General features: G+C 40.6%; 1 protein-coding gene across 1 annotated transcript in view; it reads right to left on the bottom strand.

The window, feature by feature from the left end:
* Nucleotides 1-22,379, bottom strand: part of LOC133543114 (protein kinase C-binding protein NELL1-like) — an 881,729-nt gene that overhangs the window by 481,212 nt on the left and 378,138 nt on the right. Inside the window, exon 11 of the mRNA XM_061887562.1 lies at nt 9,455-9,554. Coding sequence (XP_061743546.1) covers nt 9,455-9,554 — 100 coding nt within the window. The remainder of the gene's footprint in view (nt 1-9,454; nt 9,555-22,379) is intronic.

The following is a 22,379-nucleotide window of genomic DNA, read 5'->3' as shown; positions in this document are numbered from 1 at the left end:
ATTTATTGTGTCGTTTTTGTTGACATGTAGAAGGTGTTTTAATGAATATACATGCATGTTTAACATATAGATTCCTATCTTTCAAGAAGACAAGAATATAAGTTGGTGTATTACCTGATTCTGATGACTTGCATTGATTGGAATCAGACGTCCACGTTTTCAAATGGAGGAGAAAAAAAGTTCCTCTTTTCTGTCTAATACCACATGAAAGTCGTTGGTTTTTGGCATCTTATTTGTCCAGCTTCCATATTCGTTTTTATACACTTTACAAGAAATACATTGGCGGCAAACTCCGTAGCTTGTTAGCTTGTTTGCGCTGGCTTTTCGGAGACTCTTATTTTGTTAACGCAGGCGCGATGGAGCGGCGCTTTTATTGTGAAGACAGGAACTGTGCGATCAGTCTTTAGGCTTTTGACGGGAAGTACGGTTGAAATAAAAAGTGTCTTTTTTTCCTTTACACTTCTGATTGATTGATTGAAACTTTTATTATTAGATTGCACAGTACAGTACATATTCCGTACAATTGACCACTAAATGGTAACACCCCAATAAGTTTGTCAACTTGTTTAAGTCGGGTTTTACGTATCACGGTCATGTGACCACCTGGCTCTGTTTGATTGGTCCAACGTCACCAGTGACTGCATGTGATTGGTGAAACGCAGGCATGCGTAGATTCTACTTTGAAGCTCTGTCATTAACCAAAACAAACATTAATAGATCGATAAAAAAAAAGTAGCGAGTAGCGAGCTGAATGTAGATAAATGGAACGGAGTAAAAGTAGCGTTTCTTCTCTATAAATATACTCAAGTAAAAGTAAAAGTATGTTGCATAAAAACTACTCGTAGAAGTACAATTTATCCCAAAAGTTACTCAATTAGATGTAACGGAGTACCCACCTCTGGTAATAAGTTACATTTGTTAATTAGGTCCAAAACATGCATCGTTGAGAAAACATTTCTTGTAATTGGATGGAGGCGGCAGGGGGGATTTCGAAATAAAATTCCGCCTAGGGCCCCAATTTAGCCAGGATTGCATTTCAGAGTCCATACTAAGAAGGAGAAAATGTCCAAATTGGTGTTGTCCCGAAACCAATATTTTGGTACCTGAACCAAAATTATTTTGATACCTTTCTAAAATAAAGGGGATGACCAAAAATTGCAATATTGGCTTTATTTTAACAAAAAAAAATGTATGGTACATTAAACAAATGTTTATTATTGCAAGTTTGTCCTTAAATAAAATAGTGAACATACAGGACAACTTCAATTTTATCCGTAAGTAAGCAAACAAATAATCCTAATTTAGCTGCTGTCATTTTACATTCTATTTCATCAAAATTATTAAGGACAAGTGGTAGAAAATGAATTATTAATCTACTCGTTCATTTTACGGTTAATATAGGCCTACTTTCTCTTTCAACATGTTCCATCTACACTTCTGTTAAAATCTAATAATCACTAATTCTTTTGTTGTTTGATACTTTACATTAGTTTTGGAGGATACCACACATTTGGGAATCAATCTGATACCAAGTAGATACAGGATCATACATTCGTCATGTTCAAGTCCTCATATACATTTTTTAAAAACGAAAGAAGAAGTTGTGATGCCAAAAAATAGTGTCGACTAGACACGCTCCTGTACTTGGTATCATTACAGTGGATGTTAGGTCTACAATGGGGCTAATAAGTATTTAGTCAGCCGGCGATTGTGCAAATTCTCTCCCTTAAAATAATGACAGAGGTCTGTAATTTTCATCATAGGTACACTTCAACTGTGAGAGACAGAATGTGAAAAAAAATCCAGGAATTCACATTGTAGGAATTTTATTTTTTTGTTTAAAATAAGTATTTGGTCAACCATTCAAAGCTCTCACTGATGGAAGGAGGTTTTGGCTCCAAATCTCACGATACATGGCCCCATTCATTCTTTCCTTAACACGGATCAATCGTCCTGTCCCCTTAGCAGAAAAACAGCCCCAAAGCATGATGTTTCCACCCCCATGCTTCACAGTAGGTATGGTGTTCTTGGGGATGCAACTCAGTATTCTTCTTCCTCCAAACACGACGAGTTGAGTTTATACCAAAATGGATACATGGATGATACAGCAGAGGATTGGGAGAATGTCATGTGGTCAGATGAAACCAAAATAGAACTTTTTGGTATAAACTCAACTCGTCGTGTTTGGAGGAAGAAGAATACTGAGTTGCATCCCAAGAACACCACACCTACTGTGAAGCATGGGGGTGGAAACATCATGCTTTGGGGCTGTTTTTCTGCTAAGGGGACAGGACGATTGATCCGTGTTAAGGAAAGAATGAATGAGGCCATGTATCGTGAGATTTTGAGCCAAAACCTCCTTCCATCAGTGAGAGCTTTCAATGGTTGACCAAATACTTATTTTTTTTAAAAATTTAAATTCCTACAATGTGAATTCCTGGATTTTTTTTCACAATTTGTCTCTCACAGTTGAAGTGTACCTATGATGAAAATGACAGACCTCTGTCATCATTTTAAGTGGGAGAACTTGCACAATCGCTGGCTGACTAAATACTTATTAGCCCCACTGTAGACCTAACATCCACTGTAATGATACCAAGTACAGAAGTGTGTCTAGTCGACACTATTTTTTGGCATCACAACTTCTTATTCCATTTTAAAAAATGTATATGAGGACTTCGACTTAAACAAGTTGAAAAACTTATTGGGGTGTTACCATTTAGTGGTCAATTGTACGGAATATGTACTGTACTGTGCAATCTACTAATAAAAGTATCAATCAATCAATCAATTGAATACGACCAATGTATGATCCTGTATCTACTTGGTATCAGATTGATTCCCAAATGTGTGGTATCCTCCAAAACTAATGTAAAGTATCAAACAACAGAAGAATTAGTGATTATTATGTTTAGTTCCTGTTATACAGTATATGCCTTGAGCTCTTATTTTGAAGGTAGATGGAACGGAAATGATGTCATCTTAGAGTGGAGCGGAGGTTTTTGTATAAGTCGCTTGAACTGTATCACACTACAAAATAACAAACACGAGGACCACTTTATTTTTGTTCCTTTCAAAAACCTGCGCTCCACTCTAAGATGACATCATTTCCGTTCTATCTACCTTCAAAATAAGAGCTCAAGGCATATACTGTATTACAGGAACTAAACATAACAAAGAGGCAAACCATACAAATAGGTTACAGAAACTTACATTTGTCACCATGGAGGTGAGGATTAGTGATTTGGATGTAGCTAAAACACTGTCGACAGCGGCCGAAATTTAGCCGCTAGCTAGCAGGCAATATCTTAAAGCACCACTTCCTGATGCTGTTTCGGTGTTATAACTTCACCTTTATTATTAGTTTATAAGCCAAAATGTGTCTGTTCTCCCTTTTCTGTCTCCACACTGTGTCTGTTTGTAAGTACTCTGTGATTGTGCGCTGCCGAACATGCTCCTCTGCTCGTAAACCAGCAACGACACGACGTGGGTGCAGGGGGTACTTTTCAGAGACGCTATAGTACCGAATATGATTCGTTAGAATGGCGGTACTATACTAATACCGGTATACTGTACAACCATAGCCCAAATAGTTAGTAAATAGGAGGAATTAAAAAGGGTTAAAAAGAAGAGTTATTTTCTTTTTTTGTATTTTGCATGGGGTCGTGGACATTAAAGGCCTACTGAAAGCCACTACTAGCGACCACGCAGTCTGATAGTTTATATATCAATAATGAAATATTAACATTGCAACACATTAGTTTACTAAATTGCAATTTTAAATTTCTCGCAGAGTTTCTTGTTGAAAACGTTGCGGAATGGAAGCCACATTGTGACGTTATTGGTTGGAGCGGACATTTTATCCCAGCACCACTCACGGCTAAAAGTAGTCTGCTTTAATCGCATAATTACACAGTATTTTGGACATCTGTGTTGCTGAATCTTTTGCAATTTGTTCAATTAATAATGGAGACGTCAAAGAAGAATGCTGTTGGTGGATTTCGGCTGCATTTAGCAACCAAAACACAGCCGGTGTTTCTTTGTTGGTTGTGAAGCTTTAATATGGAACAGAGCGGTCAAGCGAACATGTTTCTCTACCACATGTCAACCGGCAGGTTTTGGTGAGAAAATTGTGGTAATAAGTCGGCTCTTACAGGAGACATGAGCGGAGCTTGCGTCCTCCTGCAGCTGTCAAAGAGGCAGCTGCGACTTCCTCGGCTTCCATCAGATACACTGACGCTCACCACTTACCTCGGACTTTCAGGTATGACTTTATAATCTCACTAAAACACTAGTAACACAATAAGCAGGTAAGGGATTTTCCAGAATTATCCTAGTAAATGTGTTTAACAACATTAAAATCGCTCCCACTGCCGTCGCCTTTTTTTTCTTTTTTATTCTATCAATCAATAAATCAATGTTTATTTATATAGCCCCAAATCACAAATGTCTCAAAGGACTGCACAAATCATTACGACTACGACATCCTCGGAAGAACCCACAAAAGGGCAAGGAAAACTCACACCCAGTGGGCAGGGAGAATTCACATCCAGTGGGACGCCAGTGACAATGCTGACTATGAGAAACCTTGGAGAGGACCTCAGATGTGGGCAACCCCCCCCCCCCTCTAGGGGACCGAAAGCAATGGATGTCGAGCGGGTCTAACATGATACTGTGAAAGTTCAATCCATAGTGGCTCCAACACAGCCGCGAGAGTTCAGTTCAAAGCGGATCTAAGACAGCAGCGAGAGTCCCGTCCACAGGAGACCATCTCAAGCGGAGGCGGATCAGCAGCGTAGCGATGTCCCCAACCGATACACAGGCGAGCGGTCCATCCATGGTCATCGGACCGGACCCCCTCCACAAGGGAGGGGGGGGGGACATTCTAATGCTTCACTCTAACTTTCCTCATCCACAAATCTTTCATCGTCGCTCAAATTAATGGGGAAATCGTCGCTTTTTCGGTCCGAATCGCTCTTGCTGCTGGTGGCTATGATTATAAACAATGTGAGGATGCGAGGAGCCCTACAACCCGTGAGGTCACGCGCACAACGTCTGCTACTTCCGGTAAAGGCTAGGCTTTTTACTAGGCCTTTAATGAACATGAACATGTGCTTTATTGCAGCCACAAACTGATTTCTCAGTGGCAGGTTGATGGTGCATACCAAAAAAATCTATTAAAAACATGTACATAAACACCGGAATCAGACATCAAAAACAGCAAAATAAAATACAAATAGTCAAATTTGACAATATAAGAGTCACTGAAGGCCCATCCATCCATCCATTTTCTACCGCTTATTCCCTTTTGGGGTCGCTGGCGCCTATCTCAGCTACAATCGGGCGGAAGGCGGGGTAGACCCTGGACAAGTCGCCACCTGGCCGTTTTCTCTAAATGTATAAATCCTCTTGCCGGCATCTTTTCCTTTACTTTTCAGAAATAGTCATTCCAAACACCTTTATATTGCTCTCCATTTTCATCTCCTCTCATCTACGTCCTTTTTCCTCTCCCCACCTTGTGCTGCTTCAATTTATTTTCTTTATTTCCTCTTGAGGAAATTTGAGGTCGGAATATTTTCCTCTCTTATCTCCTTCTCGCGCTCAAAGCGACAGCCACTTTAGTTTTGCTCCGTCCAATTATTGTTGCTTATTTCACCAGGAATAACTCCTTGGTAAAGCGACAGAGTTTGAGCAAGCAGGTGCTTATTTAGCAGACAGAGAAATCGGGAAGAAGAATATATTGTAGGGACGCAGATTCGATAAAAAAAAACTTCAAACTTCTTCACAGTAAGAGGGTTTTGGTTTGTTCTGTATAAATATCTAAAGCAGCGTTGGGCTGCGAGCGCCCCCTAGAGGCCTGCCCAAAAAACATTTGTTTCTCAGCTGTGGTCCGTCTGGGCGGCAACGGAATTATGAACTGTAAGTGAAGTGAAGTCCAGTCACATGTCGTACGAGGCTTCTGCTGACACACGCAAAGGACTTCAAGGCATACTTGTTCAACAGCCATACCAGTCACACTGAGGGTGCCCGTTTAAACAACCCCGACACTCCCACCAATACACGCCACACCGCGAACCCACACCAAACAAGAACGACAAACACATCCCGGGAGAACATCAGCACTGCAACACAACACAAACACGAAAGAACAAATAGCCAGAATCCCATGCATCCCACTCATATTCAGTGCTCCATTATACACCCCACTAGCACCAAACCCCCCTCCGTGCTTCGGTTGAGGTGGGCGGGGTTGTAGCCCGGAAGGATTCTGGGTATTTGTTCTTCCGTGTTCATGCCGTGCCACAGCGCCAATGCTCTCCCGAAATGCGTTCGCCACTACCGCTCAGCGTGGGTCCACAGCGCGGCGCATACCAGCAAGAGCGCCAAAGTTGTTTATATTACAACCCTCAGTGTAACATGCATGGCTGTGGACTAAGTATGCGTTGCAGTCACTTTTGTGTGTTTAAGAACAAAACTCTTACGTACTGTACTTTAGATAATCTGTTAAATATATGATTATTGTTGTGGGCATGTGAGATTTGCAAAACTGAAAACATTATCCTAGTATTGTATACTTTGTCGGTAGTAAATATCCATGAATATAATCATATATGCAGTGTTATTTCATTTTAAATTTCAAGAGTTTTGTGGCTCCAATTGTTTTCTTTATTTTGTGAAACGGGTCAAAATGGGGGCTTCACGGTGGCATTTAAGTCTCATCTTAAAACTCATCTGTATACTCTAGCCTTTAAATAGACCTCCTTTTTAGACCAGTTGATCTGCCGCTTCTTTTCTTTCTCCTATGTCCCCCCCTCCCTTGTGGAGGGGGTTCGGTCCGATGACCATGGATGAAGTACTGACTGTCCAGAGTCGAGACCCAGGATGGACCGCTCGTCGGGACCCAGGATGGACCGCTCGCCTGTATCGGTTGGGGACATCTCTACGCTGCTGATCCGCTTGAGATGGTTTCCTGTGGACGGGACTCTCACTGCTGTCTTGGAGCCACTATGGATTGAACTTTCACAGTATCATGTTAGACCCGCTCGACATCCATTGCTTTCGGTCCCCTAGAGGGGGGGGGTTGCCCACATCTGAGGTCCTCTCCAAGGTTTCTCATAGTCAGCATTGTCACTGGCGTCCCACTGGATGTGAATTCTCCCTGCCCACTGGGTGTGAGTTTTCCTTGCCCTTTTGTGGGTTCTTCCGAGGATGTTGTAGTCGTAATGATTTGTGCAGTCCTTTGAGACATTTGTGATTTGGGGCTATATAAATAAACATTGATTGATTGATTGAGAGGGGTTAGTGCGTCTGCCTCACAACACGAAGTTCCTGCAGTCCTGGGTTCAAATCCAGGCTCGGGATCTTTCTGTGTGGAGTTTGCATGTTCTCCCCGTGACTGCGTGGGTTCCCTCCGGGTACTCCGGCTTCCTCCCACCTCCAAAGACATGCACCTGGGGATAGGTTGATTGGCAACACTAAATGGTCCCTAGTGTGTGAATGTTGTCTGTCTATCTGTGTTGGCCCTGTGATAAGGTGGCGACTTGTCCAGGGTGTACCCCGCCTTCCGCCCGATTGTAGCTGAGATAGGCGCCAGCGCCCCCCGCGACCCCAAAAGGGAATAAGCGGTAGAAAATGGATGGATGGAAGTGAAGTGAAGTGAATTATATTTATATAGCGCTTTTTCTCTAGTGACTCAAAGCACTTTACATAGTGAAACCCAATATCTAAGTTACATTTAAAGCAGTGTGGGTGGCACTGGGAGCAGGTGGGTAAAGTGTCTTGCCCAAGGACACAACGGCAGTGACTAGGATGTTTACGACCCCGCGTCCCTTAGAAACAGCTGTTGCCATGTAATCAGGGAAAGTCCAAATAAAAGGCGTACAATATTTCGCCAGAGCGTGTTGGGAGACTGTAAGAGAGTACAGCTCAGACGTCTCTCCTTAATTGAGCCAAATTTAATTATGTCTCTGTTTAATTCCTTGCTTCTTGTCTGTTTAATAGATGTCATCAGTGTTTGAACCTGACAGAGAGCAAACATAATCAAGCCAAAACGTTCTGACGGAAATATTACCATTGGATCCCAAACTACACGTTTAAGATTGGCAATGATAAATGTACCTGGTAAGAAAAATTATTATTATTATTTTTTAAAGTAGGTTATATAATAATAATTATAACAATAATAATATATTTTATTCGTAAAAAAGACTTTACATTGAGTAAACAACCTCAAAGTGATACGGTGTATTAAAAAATTTAAATAAAAAGATTATACAAATAAATACAAATAAAAACTAGACGGCCTAATAGCTAGAACTAGAATACATAAATCTAAAAAAAGGCTTTTTTTTTAAAAAGGGTTTTCAAGCCATTTTTAAAAGCATTCACAGTCTGTGGTGACCTCAGGTGGTCAGGGAGAGCGTTCCACAGACCGGGAGCGGCGGAGCGGAAAGCCCGGTCTCCCATTGTTCGTAGCCCTAAAGGCCCGTTTAAAAACACGTTTCTCAGCCGTGGTCCGTACGGACGGTAGCGAAACTCAGTTGCAATACACTTTTCCACCACGTGTGGCAGTAATGACAATATCAGACCAACAGAAGAAGTCTGGAGCTAAAATCGTATAGAAGTTCAAGTGCAGAAATTATGACTAAAGTGGTGAAACTGTATTTTCATTTGACAGTTAAGAGAATAAACATATTTATTATTAAATTAGTTTATTTATTTTAGCACGTGGACCCCGACTTAAACAAATTGAAAAACTTATTCGGGTGTTAACATTTAGTGGTCAATTGTACGGAATATGTACTGAACTGTGGAATGTACTAATAAAAGTTTCAATCAATCAATCACTGCATAATTGTATGTAATCGTATTTTACATTAGTTATTTTCGAGTACACTTTTATGCAATATATTTGGCTAGTACATATGTTTCTAATCAGCCTGACCTAAGCCTTATGTTTAATGTTTAGGTAAATAATCTGTGATTTACACATGCTTTCCTGTTATTTGACAAGGTTGTGAACTGTAAGCAGGTTTTATAATAATAATAATAATATATTTTATTTGTAAAAAGCACCTTACATTGAGGAAACAACCTCAAAGTGCCACAGTGTATTAAAAAAAAATAAAAATAAAAATATGAAAATGAATACGAATAAAAACTACAACAGCCTCATAGCTAGAACTAGTATGCATATATCTAAAAAAAAAAAGCATCCACAGTCTGTGGTGCCCTGAGGTGGTCAGGGAGAGCGTTCCACAAGCCTGGTCCCCCATTGTTCGTAGCTTTGTCCTCAGAGGACAAAATGATACAAAATATTGGATATGACTAAAATCCAGAGTAAGATTACTAATTTAAAGTTAATATTAAGTTGGGCCCCGAGGTCGAAAAGGTTAAGAACCCTTGATCAAAAGTATCAAGAGAAAGTGATGGAGAGAAAGATAGACGGGTGTACCTTGGCAAACATTGCAGCATCTCCCGTCCCTTAAGACCTGTTCATCGTCAGAACAGTTGAGCTGTGGACAGGTTTCTGAAACTTTCACCATCAAGCCGTTCTGGAAAACATGAAAGAATACTACAATAAAACGTGTGTTGTTTTCTACATTGACACAAACATTGTATGGAATCGAACTACAATGTTTGAAAACCTGAAGAAAATTGATTGAAAAGGGTCACCACCTAAACAAACGGAGTCTAACTGAGGCCAGTTAGGATTCTAAGGACTGTGCAGAGAATGATTGTCAACAGGTGCAGTCATCGGTATTACTGGGATGCATTTTGTAGATACCAATTCAAATCCCAGTTGGATCAACTCAAACAACCGTGGAAAATATGTGTTCTCCACTTCCTCCCACGTTCTAAAGATCTTAGGATCATCGAAGACTCTAAATTACTCATAGGTGTGAAAGTGTCACAATCTTGTGATGGGTATATATGTCGTGTGATTGACTGATGACCAGTCATGCGTGTTCCTCACCCTTCGCCCGAGGTCAGCTCAACTGTGACCCAAATGAAATCGGATGGATGGGTGAGTCGGGCCTTATGTAGGATAAATAGTCATTCTGGTGCTGTTGGACGCATACCAGACATAAGTTGTTTTCAATCGATTGAGGCTATCATAACAGGAAAAAGAACGAGGGCAATACCAGAGATGTAAAATGCAGAGAGACAAAGGAAAATGTGTTAAATAAAACTCAGTCTCATCTTCCCTTGGGCTTTGAAGACAAATAGCAACCGCAGCAGCAGCCGTTAGGCGCTTGAATCAGAGCTCTGGTGGTCCCAGTTGTATCGCTCACGGTCCAGAGAATCGACCCAATCCCCGAAGAGGCCTTTCTCCTTCACAACTTCTTTCAATGTCGCGCTTCTTTAGGTACCATATATGTGAGGTAGTCCCTTTAGTGGCCGTGGATGGAAACTAGACATTTAAAGGCCTACTGAAAGCCACTACTAGCGACCACGCAGTCTGATAGTTTATACATCAATGATGAAATATTAACATTGCAACACATGCCAATACGGCCGCTTTAGTTTAATAAATTGCAATTTTAAATTTCCCGCGGAGTTTCTTGTTGAAAACGTCACGTGTTTGTGACGTCTGGGGTTGTAGCGGACATATTAGCCCAGCACCACACACGGCTAAAAGCCGTCTCTTTTCATCGCATAATTACACAGTAATTTGGACATCTGTGTTGCTGAATCTTTTGCAATTTGTTCAATTAATAATGGAGACGTCAAAGAAGAATGCTGTTGGTGGAAAGCGGTGGATTGCAGCTAACTTTAGCACCGAAACACAGCCGGTGTTTCTCTATGTCAACCAGGAAGTTTTTGGATGGGAAAATTGTGATATTAGGTCGGCTCTTACCGGAGACTTCAGTGGATTATGGGACTTCCTCCCGCAGCTCAAAAAGGCAGCTATGATCATAGCTCCTCGGCTTCTCTCAGAGACACTAGCGTTCACCGCAGCCATCTGACTTTCAGGTATGACTTTACAATCTCACTAAAACACTATCAAAACGATAAGGGATCTGCCAGAATTATCATAGTAAATGTGTCTAGTTACATCTAAAACGGCCCCACTGCCGCCGCCTGGAGCCGTCGCTTTTTCTTTTTTTTGTGCTTCACTCTAAATTTCTATATCCACAAATCTTTCATCCTTGCTCAAATTAATGGGAAAATTGTCGTTTTCTCGGTCCGAAACGCTCTTGTTGCTGGTGGCCATGATTGTAAACAATGTTCAGATGCGAGGAGCTCCACAACCCGTGACGTCACACGCACATCGTCTGCTACTTCCGGTAAAGGCAAGGCTTTTTTTATTAGCGACCAAAAGTTGTGAACTTTATCGATGTTCTCTACTAAATCCTTTCAGCAAAAATATGGCAAAATGGCGAAATGATCAAGTATGACACATAGAATGGACCTGCTATCCCCGTTTAAATAAGAACATCTCATTTCAGTAGGCCTTTTAAATAAAATAAAAACTACTCAAGAATGTCTGACCAACGTCAGAGTCAAGACTGGGTTCATTTTAAATATTAGATTGACTAATATCCAAGGCAAATTTTGAGGATTCAATTCAGGAGTTTGATTGGACCATCAACTTTGCAGTCATATCGTGGGACTGTAGCCTAAGTCGAGTGCCTTCTTAGTTCCCCGCAGACAGCACTTGTGTTGTTTGGATGGATCGACTGCATTCATAGTGTCTTCTTTAAATGTTAGCCCAAAATTATTGTGTGGCAACAGAGTTTTTTGGTATAAGATATCCCCTATCTGCTTAGATTTTTGGCTGTTACTTTGATCTTCCCCAGGGCTGTTGCAGATCAATCAATCAATGTTTACTTATATAGCCCTAAATCACTAGTGTCTCAAAGGGCTGCACAAACCACTACCACATCCTCGGTAGGCCCACATAAGGGCAAGGAAAACTCACACCCAGTGGGACGTCGGTGACAATGATGACTATGAGAACCTTGGAGAGGAGGAAAGCAATGGATGTCGAGCGGGTCTAACATGATACTGTGAAAGTTCAATCCATAATGGATCCAACACAGTCGCGAGAGTCCAGTCCAAAGCGGATCCAACACATGTTGTTTGTTTTATTCCATTTACACGTTGTAACAATTCCTCTAATGCTATTTCCTCAAAACAAGAGAAACTATTTTGGAGGGCTCGCCTGTGTATCGGCCGGGGAAATCTCTGCGCTGCTGATCCGCCTCCGCTTGGGATGGTTTCCTGCTGGCTCCGCTGTGAACGGGACTCTCGCTGCTGTGTTGGATCCGCTTTGGACTGGACTCTCGCGACTGTGTTGGATCCATTATGGATTGAACTTTCACAGTATCATGTTAGACCCGCTCGACATCCATTGCTTTCCTCCTCTCCAAGGTTCTCATAGTCATCATTGTCACCGACGTCCCACTGGGTGTGAGTTTTCCTTGCCCTTATGTGGGCCTACCGAGGATGTGGTAGTGGTTTGTGCAGCCCTTTGAGACACTAGTGATTTAGGGCTATATAAGTAAACATTGATTGATTGATTGATTGATTGATCTGCCAAACGTGATTTAAACCTTTGGGGGTGCTGTCCTTGAAAAGCTCACCTCAAGCCGGTCTACAAAGATCTGATAGTCAGCAGTGTCCAAGGCTGCACTGAGGTCAAGCAGAACCAGTATTGTACATTTACCAGCATCAGAGGCCTTCATGATGTCATTGGAGACCCTGAGTAGAGCAATTTCTGGAGAATCTAACTGACGATAACCAGACTGAAATTTATCGAATATTTTGTGTTGATCTAAAGCTGAGACTAACTGGTTTTCCACAATTTCCTCTTAAAAATTAGACTTTTGACAAGAACAAGAAAGTTTGATCATATTACGCCTGTACTGGCTCACCTGCACTGGCTTCCTGTGCACTTAAGATGTGACTTTAAGGTTTTACTACTTACGTATAAAATACTACACGGTCTAGCTCCATCCTATCTTGCCGATTGTATTGTACCATATGTCCCGGCAAGAAATCTGCGTTCAAAAGACTCCGGCTTATTAGTGATTCCTAGAGCTCAAAAAAAGTCTGCGGGCTATAGAGCGTTTTCCGTTCGGGCTCCAGTACTCTGGAATGCCCTCCCGGTAACAGTTCGAGATGCCACCTCAGTAGTTGCTGATCCGCTTGAGATGGTTTCCTGTGGACGGGACTCTCACTGCTGTCTTGGAGCCACTATGGATTGAACTTTCACAGTATCATGTTAGACCCGCTCGACATCCATTGCTTTCGGTCCCCTAGAGGGGGGGGGGGTTGCCCACATCTGAGGTCCTCTCCAAGGTTTCTCATAGTCAGCATTGTCACTGGCGTCCCACTGAATGTGAATTCTCCCTGCCCACTGGGTGTGAGTTTTCCTTGCCCTTTTGTGGGTTCTTCCGAGGATGTTGTAGTCGTAATGATTTGTGCAGTCCTTTGAGACATTTGTGATTTGGGGCTATATAAATAAACATTGATTGATTGATTGAAAAATTTGAGACACGAAGGTCAGCTTGGAGATGGGCCGATAGTTGCCCAGAACGAAACGGTCAAGATTTGGCTTTTTAAAAATAGGGTCGACAACTGCCTGCGTGAAATGGGATGGAACACAACCACAAACCAGTGAGCGATTGATTATGCAAAGCAGGGATGGACAAATAGTGCTAAAAACCTTCTTTAACAAAGTTCTGGGCAGGATGTCCAATGGACTCGAAGAGAAATTCATTGAACGCGCAAAATCTGGTAAGTATTTTAAGGAAACAGGTAAGAACTTATCGAAAACATGGCTGTTGTGCCGGTGGCATGGGTAAGGAAAAAAATGGACGTTGGTTTAATATTGGCCTGGACACTGGCGACCGTTGACAAAAACCTCCAACATTCTTGTCAGAAGACACATGTGGAACTGGTGAACCTTGGATTTCTCTTTATTGGCAGTAAAAAAAAATGCAAAATAAGAGGCTTTGGCCACCTTGACCATAGATTTCAGTTCAGCTAACATATCTTGTAGATGGAGACGACGAACACAAATATTTGTTGACTTCCACAAACGCTCTCCTGTATTTTCGACAAAGGCGAAAACAATTTATCTTTTAGCCAGGGAGTGGGAAACAAAGCTGCAGTTTTACAAGGCTTCCAAGAAGCAATTTCATCAAGAATGGCAGAGCAGTGAGAATTGAAAGCTAAAACTTGAGTGTCTATATCAACATCAACCGTCAAATGCAGTTTTGTACGCTTACTTGTTGGGCAATCTGAAGTTAAAAATAATGTACTTATGATCAGTGATGGGCATATTCTCCAAAACAATGTCTAAACCAAATGAAAACAACCAGGTTCAGTGTATTCCCCTTACTTGTGGGTTGGAAAAATCAATCAATCAATGTTTATTTATATAGCCCCAAATCACAAATGTCTCAAAGGACTGCACAAATCATTACGACTACAACATCCTCGGAAGAACCCACAAAAGGGCAAGGAAAACTCACACCCAGTGGGCAGGGAGAATTCACATCCAGTGGGACGCCAGTGACAATGCTGACAATGAGAAACCTTGGAGAGGACCTCAGATGTGGGCAACCCCCCCCCCCCCTCTAGGGGACCGAAAGCAATGGATGTCGAGCGGGTCTAACATGATACTGTGAAAGTTCAATCCATAGTGGCTCCAACGCAGCCGCGAGAGTTCAGTTCAAGCGGATCCAAGACAGCAGCGAGAGTCCCGTCCACAGGAAACCATCTCAAGCGGATCAGCAGCGTAGAGATGTCCCCAACCGATACAGGCGAGCGGTCCATCCTGGGTCCCGACGAGCGCTCCATCCTGGGTCTCGACTCTGGAAAGCCAGTACTTCATCCATGGTCATCGGACCGGACCCCCCTCCACAAGGGAGGGGGGGACATAGGAGAAAGAAAAGAAGCGGCAGATCAACTGGTCTAAAAAGGAGGTCTATTTAAAGGCTAGAGTATACAGATGAGTTTTAAGGTGAGACTTAAATGCTTCTACTGAGGTAGCATCTCGAACTGTTACCGGGAGGGCATTCCAGAGTACTGGAGCCCGAACGGAAAACGCTCTATAGCCCGCAGACTTTTTTGGGGCTCTAGGAATCACTAATAATTGACACAACAAAATGAAGATAGTCTTCGAGATTAATCACAACATTCAATTATCTCAAATTTAGTAATGAAAGCTAAAAAAGTAACTGACATCTGCCGGACAATTGTCACGAAGTGGAGGTGACGGACCCCAAGATGCAGAGACAACAGGCCCGGTACACGAAAACATGCTTCAACGTTCAAAAAAAGGCAAGGAAAACACAAACCAGAAAACCAGGAAACCGCCAACGGGGACAGGAGTCAGGATCCAGAGAACAGCTCACAGCATACAGCAAACAGTACTCCAGCCCTGACTGGAGGGCGAGGCAGGTTTAAATAATGCCTCTGATTAGTGCTTGGGCCAACACTAATCAGAGGCAGGTGGGAATAATAGGTAACCATGGTAACTAAAACAAACAAGGGTGCAGAAAAAACAGGAACCGAAGGAGTCTTAGACAGAAAATAACAACAAACATGATCCAGACCACAGATCATGACAAAAATAGCCATTTACACCTGGAGGATGTTGAATTAAAATACAATAAAAAGGATTATGATGACCCACTCTGGAAATCTAACGTTCAAAAGAGGAGAAAGTTCCACTGGTCACTTTTTTTTTGCAAGGGGAAACTATTTTTAAATAGTGGACCAAGGCCACCTACTCAGTGGCCTCGTGGTTAGAGCAGTGGTCCCCAACCACGGTTAAATATCATTTAACCATGGCCCGATTGGTACCGGGCTGCAGAAGAATTTTTTATTAATTTCTATTTAAAAAAATAATTATAATAAAAATATATATATATTTTCTTTTAATTAAATCAACATAAAAACACAATATACGCTTATAATTAGTGCATCAACCACAAAAACCTCCCTTTTTCATGACAAAAACGTCCCTTTTTCATGACAAAGAAAAAAAAAGAAAATCCCCCCCCCCCGCCGGGCCGCGGGAAAAAATTTTAAGCATTGACCGGTCCGCGGATACAAAAAGGTTGGGGACCACTGCGTTAGAGAGCGAGTTCAAGTCCGAGTCATACCAAAGACTATAAAACTGTGACCCATTACCTCCCTGCCTCGCACTCAGCATCAAGGATTGGAATTGGGGGTTAAATCACCAAAAATGATTCCCGGGCGCGGCCACCGCTGCTGCTCACTGCTCCCCTCACCTCCCAGGGGGTGATCAAGGGGATGCAGTGGACACATTTCACCACAACAAGTGTGTGTGTGACAATTATCGGTACTTTAACTTAACTTTAACTTAACCACGGCAAGTAGTCCTTGGGGCGAATATAAAAGGGCATTTATTCCTCCTCCCTTTGCCAAGTCTCGATAAAAAAAAACAAAAAAACTTGAAATCTTGATCCCTAGTGATGGAAAAATTGTCAAGAATGAATGATTTGCCAGAAAGAGAGCCAGCGTTCAACAGTGACATCTTAAAAGGTTTATGACGAGCATTGCAGACGGAGGATTTTGACAATGGCTGCAGGTAAGGGAAGTTGTGGGTTGTACGATTATGGAGTTGGACATTTCTTCTTTGTCGTTATTCCAGGTATTGCAGCGGATTTTGAGCTGCATGTGCAATCTGCAGAATATTTGCGATTCACAACATGTGAGGCGGCGGAAACCGTATGGATTGAGTTAGTAACTTGAACAATAGGAAGTAGCGTTGTTCCGATACCAATATTTATTTCGATACTTTGATACGTTTCTTAATTAAGGGGCTCACAAAAAATTGCATTATTAGTTATTAAACATGTTTCTTATTGCAAGTTTGTCTTTAAATAAAATAGTGAACATACAAGACAACTTGTCTTTTAGTAGTAAGTAACCCAACACAGGCTCCTAATTTAGTCTGCTGACATGTGCAGTGTGTCTGAGAGGCAGGGCACGCCTGAGCAAGGCCCAAGATGGTGGGGAGGAGGCGTGGACTGCGAGCAAGCAGCGAGGCGCAGCGTGCCGCAATCAACCCCACAAATATCAGGCGCGTGGGTCGCCCAGCTGGGCACAATTTAAATCTCCTCTCGCACTGTATAAAAGGGCAGCGGCCATAAACGCCAGGGGGAGAGACGGAGCCAGAGGGAAGCGGATGCCAAACGAGAGCGAGAGAGAGCCACAGGAAGACGAAGACGCACGCGACTGAAAAGGTGGAGCGGCGGAGGAAGCAGGTAACGGCAAGGCTGAAAAGCAAACCTGAGAGACTTTTTATTATTGAAAAATAAAAAAGTCTAACCTGCGCCACAATGTCCTTCCTTGGTGGTCCTGAGAACCCGCACGACAGCAAGAGACTGTCCCGGGACTCTTTTAGTTCCTGTTTGCGCTCCCTTGTTTGTTAAGTTACCATGGCGACTCAGTTACACCTGCCGCTGGTGTTCGGGCACGCACCTGCTCTAATTAAGAGACTATCATTTAAGCCTGTCTTTGCCAGTTAGTCGTCATGGCGACATTGCTCTTTTCATGCCACAGTTTCACGCTTGTTTCATGCTTAGTTCACGCTGCTCGTTCCATATCCTATTCCAAGTGTTTTGCTAGTTATTTGTTTCATGCCACAATAAGTCTTGTTTATTTCATGCCACAGTTAAGAGAGTTTTCGCCTGTTATTTTGTAATAGATTTATAAATATGTTCTTACCTGCTACCCTTGTCAGGAAAAAAACCTTTGCATCCCGAGGGAACAAAACTTATTATTAATCTTCAGTAATGAGCTTGTTAGCTCATTTTGTATGCTTACACCTAAAAGCCATGGATTTGGATAATTGCCGACATCTCTGAAGTATGCCAACGTCTCATAATAGCATACTAATGTTTAAGGCTAGCTTTTTAGCTAATTCTGTATGGTTACATTTAAAAACAACTCATGGATTTGGATACTCGGCGCTATCTTAAAGGGGAACATTATCACCAGACCTATGTAAGCGTCAATATATACCTTGATGGTGCAGAAAAAAGACCATGTATTTTTTTAACCGATTTCCGAACTCTAAATGGGTGAATTTTGGCCAATAAACGCCTCTCTGTTTATCAGTCTTTTAGCGATGAGGTCAGAACTTGACGTCACCGAGGTAACACACCCGCCATTTTCATTTTCACATTACAAACACCGGGTCTCAGCTCTGTTATTTTCCGTTTTTTTCGAGTATTTTTTGGAACCTTGGAGACATCATGCCTCGTGGGTGTGTTGTCGGAGGGTGTAACAACACTAACAGGGAGGGATTCAAGTTGCACCACTGGCAAGAAATCTGCCGCCAGACCCCCATTGAATGTGCCAGAGTGTCTCCACATTTGACCGGCGATGCTAAGACAGACATGGCACAGAGATGTATGGATAACCTGCAGATGCATTTGCAACCATTAAGTCAACGAAACGAGTTTTGTTGATGTTGTTGACTTATGTGCTAATCAGACATATTTGGTCACGGCATGACTGCCAGCTAATCGATGCTAACATACTACGCTAATCGATGCTAACATGCTATTTACGCTAGCTGTATGTACATTTGAAACTAGATACCCACATTTAATGTGAAACAAACACTTACCAATCGACGGATTTAAGTTGCTCCAGTGTGACAAGATGCGAAAGTCCTGATCGTTTGGTCCGCACATTTTACCGGCGATGCTAATAAGGCAGCCATGCTATGGGCCACTTCATTAGGTACACCGAATAGCGTCAATACCTAGTCGCTCAATAGCTTCAATTTCTTCTTCAATTTGGTTTTCGCTATCTGCCTCCATACTCCGACCATCTGTTTCAATACATGCGTAATCTGTTGAATCGCTTAAGTCGCTGAAATCCGAGTTTGAATCCGAGCTAATGTCGCTATATCTTGCTGTGGTAACCGCCATGTTGTTTGTATTGGCAGCACTGTATGACGTCACAGGGAAATGCATAGAGGTTTCCAAGATAGCGAAAATAAGGCACTTTAAAGATTTATTTAGGGATAATCCTGGACCGGTAAAATTTTGAAAAAAAATTCAAAAAATACAAGAATCCACAGGGAACTGATTTTTATTGTTTTTAACCCTTTTGAAATTGTGATAATGTTCCCCTTTAAAAGTATTACTTCTACCGACCTGCTGTCAGAGGTTCGGGACAGATTTTTTATTTAAATACACATTGAGGCTCTGAAGTGGGTTTTATTAGCTAACTCAATTGATTGAACAAAATAGTGAAGTGAAGTGAATTATATTTATATAGCGCTTTTTCTCAAGTGACTCAAAGCGCTTTACATAGTGAAACCCAATATCTAAGTTACATTTAAACCAGTGTGGGTAAAGTGTCTTGCCCAAGGACACAACGGCAGTGACTAGAAAGCCGGAAGTGGGAATCGAACCTGCAACCATCAAGTTGCTGGCACGGCCACTCTACCAACCGAGCTATACCGCCAATAAACAACAGATTACTCGATTACTAATATAATGGATAGCTGCAATAGAGAAAAGGAATGAATATTTAAGGTGCACTGTTCCGGTGTTTATGGATTTAACAAAACACAATTAATCACAGAATCTTAATAAATTAGAAAGGTAAGGTCTTGAACTGGGTTAGAAGCTACTAAACCGACAGGACGCGATACGTGAAGATAGGCAAACACACTTCTATTGAGCTGAAAATATTTTGTGGCGTACCTCAGGGATCAATACTTGGACCAAAATGGTTAAAGTTACAAAGGATTTAATGTTGGTATTATTTGTAAAATAAATGAACAAATTAAAGACGATGGTTTGACACAAACAGAATATCTTTCAATCTCGGTAAAACTAAAATAATGTTATTTGGTAACAGGAGGGGAAGTCAAAAATAATTAAAAATACACGGAGTAGATATTGAAAAGATAACAAGAAAACACATTTTTGGGTGTAATAATATATAATAGAATTAACTGGGAATCTCATTTAAAAAAATATACAATATAAAGTAGCAATAAACACGTCAATAATGAATCAAGCAAAACATGTTCTTGACCAGTGGTTCTTAATCTGGGTTCGATGGAACCCTTGGGGTTGGGTGAGTCGGCCTCAGGGGTTCGGCGGAGGTCAAAACACACCCGACTCATCGTGTAAAAACAAACTTCTCCCTAACGGCGTATTACGGATACGTCAATAGCTGACTGATTTTCAGGTGTGTAATTTGTTGTGAGTTAATGCAGAGATGTCCCCAACCGATACACAGGCGAGCGGTCCATCCTGGGTCCCAACTCTGGACGGCCGTTTTTTTCCCATCATGCTTTGTAATGGATGGGTGTAATTTAGATTTTTTTGTTTTATAATATCCACAAAGTTCAGTGACCATGTCTGTTTATATTTTGTTTTGGATGGATTTTTTTTTTTTTTTTTTTGCACCATGACTAGGCAAGGTTGTTTGTATTTGGCCATATAAAAAAATGTTGCCCATTCCAAACATAAAAAGTCATTGACTAGGAAAAAGTAATCTGTCCACTAGATTGTGTCAAGATAGCATCATTTAAATTGTTTTACTTTGGAAATTAATGCAATCTCCCTGAGGGCAAGATTGTAGGCGGGCCTCATTTGGCCCGCAGGCCATACTTTGGACACCCATGTGTCACAGAGAACAAGCAAGGATTAAATAAAATCAGCTTCTTCCTACTCCTTTTTGGACGTGCTTTAATGAAACAACTGGAAATATGTGATGCATTACATCAGGGGTCAGCAACCTTTTTGAAACCAAGAGCTACTTCTTGGGTACTGATTCATGCAAAGGGCTACCAGTTTGATACACACTTAAATAAATTGCCAGAAATAGCCAATTTGCTCAATTTACCTTTAATAAATAAATGTATATATATATAAAAAAAATGGGTATTTCTGTCCGTCATTCCGTTGTACATTTTTTTTCCTTTTACGGAAGTTTTTTGTAGAGTTTGAGTTTATTTGGAACATGCAAGCATACAACATGATACATCACAATTAGGAAGAAGCAGATCTTATTTAATCCTACCCCTTTTCTTTACATAAAAGTTGCTAAAACTTTTGTTCACTTCCTGTTCTCAATGTATTCACAATGTATACTCCATAAGTAATAAGTAATCACAATACAAATAAATAAATAAATACATAATTGCTTAAATTTTAATCCATACGATGAGATAAGTCAGATTATTTTGAGAATGAATGAGTGAGTAAAATCAGAATGTTTATCATGGTTGTTAATTTTTGTACTTTGTTAACACTTCCAGTTTGAAGAGTTTCTTGAAGTGGATCATATTAGTACATTGTTTGATTGCTTTGCTTAATCCATTCCATAATTTAATTCCACATACTGATATACTGAAGGTTTTAAGTGTTGTACGTGCATACAAATGTTTTAAATTACATTTTTCTCTAAGATTATATTTCTCTTCTTTTGTGGAGAAGAATTGTTGTATATTCTTGGGAAGCAGGTTATAGTTTGCTTTGTGTATAATCTTAGCTGTTTGCAATTCCACTATGTCGTGGAATTTCAGTATCTTTGATTCAATAAATAAAGGGTTTGTATGTTCTCTATAGAGAATAAAAGATGAAAAAAAAAACTTAATTGAATGGTTTAAAAGAGGAGAAAACACGAAAAAAAATGAAAATCTAATTTTGAAACATAGTTTATCTTCAATTTCGACTCTTTAAAATTCAAAATTCAACCGAAAAAAATGGAGAAAAACTAGTTAATTCGAATCTTTTTGAAGAAAAAAATAAAAAAAATTGCCGAACATCATTAGTAATTTTTCCTGATGAAGATTAATTTTAAAATTTTGATGACATGTTTTAAAAAGGTTAAAATCCAATCTGCACTTTGTTAGAATATATAACAAATTGGACAAAGCTATATTTCTAACGAATACAAATCATTATTTCTTCTAGATTTTCCAGAACAAAATTGTTTTTAAATAAATTCAAAAGACTTTGAAATAAGATTTAAATGTTATTCAACAGATTTTCTAGATTTGCCAGAATATCTATATATATATTTTTTAATCATAATAAGTTTGAATAAATATTTCACAAATATTCTTCGTTAAAAATACAGAAGCTAAAATGAAGAATTAAATTGAAATGTATTTATTATTCTTTACAATAAAAAAAATAAATTTGCTTGAACATTGATTTAAATTGTCAGGAAAGAATAGGAAAGAACTAAAAGGTAAAAAGGTATATGTGTTTAAAGATCCTAAAATCATTTTTAAGGTTGTATTTTTTCTCTAAAATTGTCTTTCTGAGAGTTTTAAGTAGCAAAGTAAAAAAATAAATGTATTTATTTAAACAAGTGACGACCAAGTATTTAACATATTTTCTTGGATTTTC

The sequence above is a fragment of the Nerophis ophidion genome, linkage group LG25 (assembly GCF_033978795.1).
Source record: "Nerophis ophidion isolate RoL-2023_Sa linkage group LG25, RoL_Noph_v1.0, whole genome shotgun sequence".
NCBI lineage: Eukaryota > Metazoa > Chordata > Actinopteri > Syngnathiformes > Syngnathidae > Nerophis > Nerophis ophidion.
Note: the sequence above shows the minus strand (reverse complement) of the source record. Positions and strands in the feature narration are given on the sequence as shown.